The sequence below is a fragment of the Adiantum capillus-veneris genome, chromosome 5 (assembly GCF_014529385.1).
Source record: "Adiantum capillus-veneris isolate H3 chromosome 5, ASM1452938v2, whole genome shotgun sequence".
NCBI classification, from domain to species: domain Eukaryota; kingdom Viridiplantae; phylum Streptophyta; class Polypodiopsida; order Polypodiales; family Pteridaceae; genus Adiantum; species Adiantum capillus-veneris.
This window is the reverse complement of record NC_140935.1, coordinates 51462544-51470468: the sequence shown is the minus strand read 5'-3', so window position 1 is coordinate 51470468 and position 7925 is coordinate 51462544. Positions and strand designations below refer to the sequence as shown.

The 7925-nt window shown below is 36.1% G+C and overlaps 1 protein-coding gene across 1 annotated transcript; it reads right to left on the bottom strand.

Moving 5' to 3' along the window:
• Positions 1 to 3386: 3386 nt before the first annotated feature.
• On the bottom strand, positions 3387 to 7067 carry LOC147457301 (uncharacterized). Its single transcript, XM_086513564.1, has 11 exons — positions 6987 to 7067; positions 6807 to 6902; positions 5227 to 5304; positions 4904 to 5008; positions 4689 to 4733; positions 4502 to 4588; positions 4199 to 4261; positions 4064 to 4129; positions 3907 to 3978; positions 3741 to 3824; positions 3387 to 3632 (listed from the first exon to the last, which is right to left on the bottom strand). Exons 1-11 carry the CDS (start codon positions 7065 to 7067, stop codon positions 3387 to 3389), a joined length of 1023 nt encoding a protein of 340 aa, XP_086369690.1.
• Positions 7068 to 7925: the final 858 nt, after the last annotated feature.

Below are 7925 nucleotides of genomic sequence, written 5' to 3'. Positions count from 1 at the left end.
CGGCCCTTTTTGTTGTTCGGCTAATGAATGCAGCTGTTGATCCCGCCTTGTCTTCGCAAACACACACACGCACGCACACACATGCAATGTCTTGCTAGCCAAGCTGCCTGCTCTGCTCCATAACTATCCTCTCTCTACCTTGGCTTGCTACAGTCCGACCTATTGTGGCCCTGCCTTGATTGAGTACCCGCCATCAATCTCTCAATCACGAGTAGCGCGCTCAGGCATAGGCGTGCTCACCGAGTCCCTGCAGAATCCCCAAGGGCAGCCAACCTCAGCACACGAGAATGCCCACACTCCTACTACCCTCCCCCTCTCTCTCATCATCTTTGGTGCGTGCTTATCATCGCCGTGTCTGTGCCCCCCCTTTCTCTTCCTCATTGCATATCCCGCCTCGCTTCACTCGTACCTGGAGCTCTTGCAGGGCAGCGCACCATGTACCTTGATCCGACAGGGCAGCACATCACCACTACAACCTGAGCCAACCCTGTCCATCCACTTTGTGGCTCTGTGCCGTCATCACCATGCTCACATCCCACTGCCACTGCAGGCTGCAGCGCGTCACCGTCAAAAAAAAAAAGGAAGGAAGAAATGAATTTTGTCTTTTTTTTAATATAAAAAAAGAAAAATTTAAACTAAAGGAGGGTCACACCCTCCTCCCTTCCAAAAGAAAACCCTTCAACAAAAAAGAATATGAAAACAAAATCATCTTCTTGAGTTTTGAATGACTTTGGTCCTGCACTAGATCATTAAGTAAATCAAATTCATTGTAGCTTTGGGTCAGACCAAAAAAAAATTTAAAAATCGAGGGATGCTTGAAAATGGAACGGAATGTGTTCGATTTCACTGCCAAAATGCTTTAATGCACTAATTTCTATTTCGAAAATGTGATTTGAAGGCTTCAGTTTTTATTAAATGAGGGGGAGATTCACCATTTGGCTATGCAGAGCCAATATATCGTATCATCATAGCTAACAATTATCGATTATGTATGTTAGCCTTGAAGGATTACTCAAGAAGGCATTAAAACTGAAGATCCCTTTCTGTGATGAGGATCTCATTTCTGTTTTGTGTGTTAGAAGAGGCATGAGAGTAAGAGCAACTGATCTTTATATATGGCCATTGACCAATACCATTTCTCCCATTCTTCTTGCTTCGTATGTCAAAATTGCTACATAAGAGCATGAGAGCACACACGCAAGCATTGACATTAAGTGCTTTGATTGTATGATAATTTCTATGCACAAATGATCGTATTTTGCACTAATGATTGGCATGTGCAAAACAGGGTTTAATGCTTGGCTTGATTGACATTATCATTGCGCTAAATGAAAAACATTCTGTGTGACATGCATGCAAACTTCATTTGAGAATTACATTGATGATATGTACATGCTTGGTCAAGAAGTCTTGTGCATTGAAACTTGAGTTTGGTATTGAGTGTGCATTTTAGTGCTTGACGTTGACAGGAGAAAGCCAATACACAAAACCTCTATAGCTAGCCCTCTCTGTCAGTTTGGAATAGCAAACATGTATACAGACCCGAAAGCCCTGAGCTCTAAATAAAGACTGCTACCAAAGTCACCCTCATATTTCGATTGAACAATTAGATCAATGAAGTAAAAAGATTCAACAAGAGCTATTCCGGTCATCTGTCACCCCTCAATTGGTGCTAGATGAAAAGAGAGAGAGAAAGAGAGATCCCCGACAGGCTGGCCGCCCTTAATCAAGCTCCAATCACTCCCCTATGCTCTCTCTTTGAATTGGGTACTTGAACACCTTCTGATCAGCCTCGGTTGCTTACTGGTGAGCCCCGACCCTCCTTCCTTGAAGCCACTTCCTTGTTACACAAGAAGTTTTTCGTGGTTTCCCTTGTGTGAAAGAGGGCACAATTCACACAATATATCCCTAATCCAAGAGGGAAAAAACGTGTGAATTATACTCCCACAAGGTAATACTAAAGTAATAAAATTCCCTATAGGGAAACATTGATCTTGAGTTTTCCCAACATGGGATAATGTTTTCCCACTAGGGAATGGAATTTCCCTCTTTGAAACGCAACATTCCCTTGTAGGAATACAAAATGGAGTTTATAGTTCCATGTGGGAAAAAGCAAAGGGTTCAAATTCCCTATTGTACTTTTTCTTATCTCAATTCCCTACTGGGAAATTTTGTATTGGAGACATGAAACAATCCCTAATTACATAAGTAGCACAAATGTGGGAATAATAAGGCTTTCAGCAAAGTACTCGTAGAGACCTTGAGGCAAATTTTCCTTGTAGAAAGGGATAAATAATGTGCCGCATGCATGACTTGAAAGATCATTTGCAAAATAAGGAGGGTTTGGCAGAAAGAATAATTCTTTTTACTTTGGATAGGTCACTTTTGTGTTGTCCATGCTTCGTCATCTTCTTGGTAAAATGTATGGCTATTCATTTGCCAAAACATGATACTATTTCTCGCTATTTCTAAAGCAGTAACGAGATCGGAGAAGTTATGATTATTATATTCACGACCATATAAATCAATTGCAATTTGGTAAGCATCTATCTTCTTTTAGATTAAAAAAGTGCTTAGTTGAGGTTGAATTGCATTAATCACAAAAAGTTATAATTGGTAAGCATCTATCTTGAAGAGTGAAGATAGCAATGTCTTACTTGTAGCTATTCCCTAAGAACTTAGGTCAATTTTTGCACATTGAGGGACGTACATATTTATTTGGGGGTATGTATTAATTTATGTTGTATAGACTAGAGAAAGGTTTGGCAACACGATCAATTATTTATTTAGTCTCTACTCAAAACATTCTCACTTGTATTGTACTCTACGTAGAGTTCATAAGTATACGATAGCTCTCGTATTAGCAAACACTATATTTAGAGAAATGCAGTTTAAAATTGACATAATTTGTTACTCTATTCTCTACACAGAAATAAAAATCTGACACTTAAATTAAGATTATAGCATTCTTTTACCTTCACTTAAAACTCTACACACTTTTCATGCAAAAAATTAATGATCTTTCTCTAAGCACTACTCAAGTAATCAACACAAGTTACCTAAATGTATTGCATGACTTGATCACTTTGAAATCTACTCAACTTGCATGCAAAAAAAAAGGATTATCTTCCTTCAAAGTTAGCTAAATGTATTGCATGACCTTGATCACTTAGAAATTTGCACAATTTCTAAAGACTACTCAAGTAATCATAACAAGTTACCTAATTGCAAATTATTTCAAAAAATATACAAACTTTAACAAGTCAAAGACATGTACCCTTAATAATTTATGCCTCAAAAGAGACACTACTCCAATTAAATGAATGTAGCAACACCGATTTCTGGGCCATCATAAATTAAATTATGTCCGCTCACAACAAAAGTCATTACATAAGTAATTTGGAAACTGGGATTGGTAGTGTAACACGACCAATTTCTAAAGCCCATTCAACATAGAATTCTAAAAGGTAAGATGGGTCCGATTTGCCAGAGCATTCTTGAAAGAATGCCAATTTCTCAGCTTTTAATGGCCTAATAGCTTCCCAAAGTTTTCCATACATCTTGTCCACATCATGTATGTCCATAGCTTGGAGAGCAAGCAACTCCTTGGTATCAACATCAATGCTACACACCTTCAAAAATACAAGAAGGAGATGATATGATAGTGTAGAACATAACAAAGATAATAAGTTTTTACTCAAGGGATCTAAAGTAAACAATGACTCATGAGACTAAAGTACCTTGTTTGTAATGTGGGTGACAACCTTTAAAGCTTCATCCTTTTTTGTGTTTCTACTCTTCTTACCTTTTCTCGATACATTCTCCTAAAATTACAAATATAAACTCAAAGAGAAGCACTATCATCAAAGAATAAATCTCAATGCGTTTAGAAGTGATTATACTCACCTTGTCAATAGCAAAGTCATTGTACTTTGTTGGTGTTTTAATTATACGTGATGACCTTGAGATCACATCTCCCTAATTAAAAATAGGTAAGAAAGGCAATGAGCAATATACACTACAAAAATTAAAATAATTCAGAAGATATATTAGAACCCCTTACTTGGTCCTTTGCATTTAGCTCATGCACGCTAACATGGTCCACATTATCTTGCATTTCTTTCAATACCTACAATAATAATGTACATGTTAGATCAACTTTTCGTTCCCAAAAGCGAGTAAAGATTCATAATTCTACCTTTCTCTTCTTGGATTGAAAAGGCCATTTCTTTATAATGTTTGCCTTTTCTTTTGGAATATCCTAGTTAACAGCAAAATCAAGTTATGTAAAATACCCTCTATCTTGGACACGAATGTGAAATAATAAAGATAGTATTACCATTAACAAACTTAGACTAACAAATCTTTGATCGTTTTTCTTTCTTCCTCTTGGTGCAACTAGCTCTTAGTCAAAACCATAGCTAGATTTAAGTTCTACATCAAATCTAAAAGCAAAGTAAACATGCTTCAAAACATGTATAGATATTTTTTGACTACCAACCATGGAATTTTCTTGATCAATGTTGGTAGGACATTTAATATGAGATCCTTCCCTTAGTGATGGCCCTTGATCCATCACGCATGGAATCTAGGAACAAAGGTGAAAAAGCACGTATAAACATGACATGCTAAAAGAGAGCTTAACAAATGCTATTGGAATATTTTATAACTTGATAATTTTTACTTACAATATCTCTCTCCTCTTCTAGGTCAACACTTATCACACATGAGTCCTTGTCATTTTGAAAGAAGAGAAGTGTGTGTCCTTTCAAGCCAATCACACAAGAGTGTTACAAACATACTACATTAATGCAAAGGAATTTCAACACAATTTCAAGCGTCAAAAACACCATATACATAGTTGATCAAAGACATATGAAAGCTTGTATAAATGTTCATGTACCTTAATCTCATTTCCTTCTTCCCCATTGTTTTTTGGAGTCTCAAATGAGCTACCACTTGTTGGAGATTCACCATTCCAAATTTGGTCACGTAGACGAGGGGATTGCTATTAGAGTAACAAAACATAATAAGAGATATCATGTGATGGCTTTCTCTATTAGAGTATGCGTATACTTATCTAACTTTCCTACTCCACAACAAGCAAAACATCATGCATATCAAATATAGGTTTTCAATACTTGCACTATAGAAATAACATATATGAAATACAAGGATTTAGTAGGTGTGGCAAACGATTAGCAACTCTTATCTAGATCAACTTACTCTCTCGACATTCTGTTGACTTTCCATAGCTTCTTCTTGCTGCGTAACATCGTTGGTCTCAATTCCATGTCCTTTGTCCTTGGAGTATATGAGTAGTTAGGTAGAAATCGTATATCCACAAATTCATTAATTCATTTATCATCATATGAAGCATAACTAAGAAATATAATCTCATTCTTCTTAATCTAAATCTAGCTCAATTGATTAGTTTAAAAAAATCTCGTTTGTCTTACGGGTTTGTCTTATGGATTCTAAGCTGTAACAATCTTGTTAGGAAAACTATAATACTTCTATTCCTATCCTCCATGGGGTGGCTTCCCAGTTATGCGGTGTAGTTATAACCCTTTGAAGCTATCATGGCTCATCACGAGCATGACTAAAAATTGTAATCTTTCGGTTATGACAATGGATCCACTCACAGTTGTGAGTTTTCTTTATTAAAAACAAAACCATAATACTTCTATCTGGAACGTGTTATCTTGAGCCAAAAGGCTAGTCTAAAGTTTGGGTATAAAAGCCAAGAAGGATATTTTCACTAGGTCTATGGCCTATTTAGTGTCACAAGTACATCACTTGATTATAGAAAATTTCTTTCAAACATTTTCACATAGAAAGTAAAGTAAAATGAAATGAGAAAATCTCACATCCCAAGGAGTTACCTTTTCGAAATCAACTTGATTTGTAACATGGTGGTCCTCTCCCATTATCTCAAATCTTTCAAAGGGGCTTTCATTGTCTTTGAATGATATTGTAAAACAAAATGATTAATTTAATAATCAATAAATGATAAATAATTGATGATGTATCTCAATCGTCCAATGCAAGCATTGTCATAGTAGCGAATAGGCAAATTTCACTAGAACACAAGGCACATTTTGTGGCTCAAAAAGTTAATTTCACTATGTGAAAAGAAGAAAGATTAGTTTTGCTACATCTATAAGCTATGCTATATAAATAATCTAGCGATGTTATATTGTACCTACACAAAACAAGCATTGTAGATCTTGTTTCTAGTGCCAAGGCCCAGGGTTGTTTTGTCGATAGAAAACTTGAGTATACTAAATCCAAGCATTCCATGGGATTTTGAGCTAGTATAGAAATGCCAAATTCTTTGAGGAATGGCATTCACATAACATTCACTTTAGATCACCACTCCATTAACAACATTTGAAAGAAAAAGATAACAACACAAAAATACACTTGTAAAAATTAACCTCATTCATTTTGACCAATCCCCAAAGATATTTCATTTCATCACGAAAACATCTATCAAAGATGAGATAGAATTCAATTATTTTCAAATTTGACATAGTTTGGATATTAGCTATGCACAAAGATTTTTATATGACTCTAGGCAACATGGACAAGTGGACACTATAATAGATCTTTCCCACTTGCATAAATGCTTAATAGAATAAATGATGAAGAAGCATAATAGTTGTCATTTTAGCATAAACATACATGCTTCTGTTGGTGGTCACAATATGAGCTAGCATACCAAAAGAAGACTTGTATTATCTTTTCGTCATAAGAAATAAATGATAAGATGACGACAAGTCATAAAACAAAGGTTTACTTACATAGCAGTTATTGCTCACATGGTACCCAAAGTTTCCATAAAAGAAAGGCTCTTCTTCACATCCACTTCTAAGTGGAGCTTGAATTTCAGGATCCAACTAATAAAAACAAGCATAAAAAATATTAGCATATATATAAACAATTAACCATTTTCTTTGAGAATTTTGATGGATGTCACATACTTTGAATGGCTTGTAGTAAACTTGGTTTGCGCATTGTTTAATCTGGTTACTATTAATGTCAGGGGCTTTAAAACTTGACATTGATGTGGAGTTCATTGTGTACCGATTCTGTTTCTGACGGTTCACAATCCCCTCGCCACTTTGATTACTCGGGTATGATGAATTTGGCAACTCCATTGTTGTGTAATTGAATAGAGGAGACTAGTAAATACACAAAAATTACAAATCACGCAAGATAACCAAAAGTCTTGCTCGACACTTCGCTATTTAAAATACATATCTATGCTATAAATGACTGCACCTTACATACGTCACTTATCTCAATCGTCTCATTCATGAATTCGGAAAAGGTCTTTGAACCCATGCCAAAGTCACCCTTGTCCGAAAATCCTTCGTTATCCAGCGTGGTAGTCCTTTGAGTATTTTGAGTATCCTTATAAAGAAAGGTTAAGTACATATAATGTTTACACGAGTCATGTCTAGCAAATAATAATGATATCCTTGAATTTTCTACATACCATATATCCTTGCACCTTAGTACACATTTGACGTTTTGCATAAATGGAGGGTATGGCAATGCGATCTCCCTACCATGTAGCATATTGGGTGTCACAATACATAACAATTTTAAGAAAGATGATTACACAAAAAATAAAAGGAAGAATACGTATTGAAGTCATCAATCAACCTTCCTCCACCTCTAGGAATGTAGATAGGGCCACCTAGTTGCAAGTTCTCCATTTGTTTGGAGAGCTCCACCTCCCATGTCAAGTAGTGTTGAGTACTTCTAGCCAATTGAAATGTACCCACACCAAACATGATGATATCCTTGTCTAGGCTAGGAGTTTCTATATACTCCTCACTTGTATTTTGTTGCATGTCATAACGCCATGCTATGACTAGCAATGGCATATCTTGCCTGCAACCATAAAACTCAAC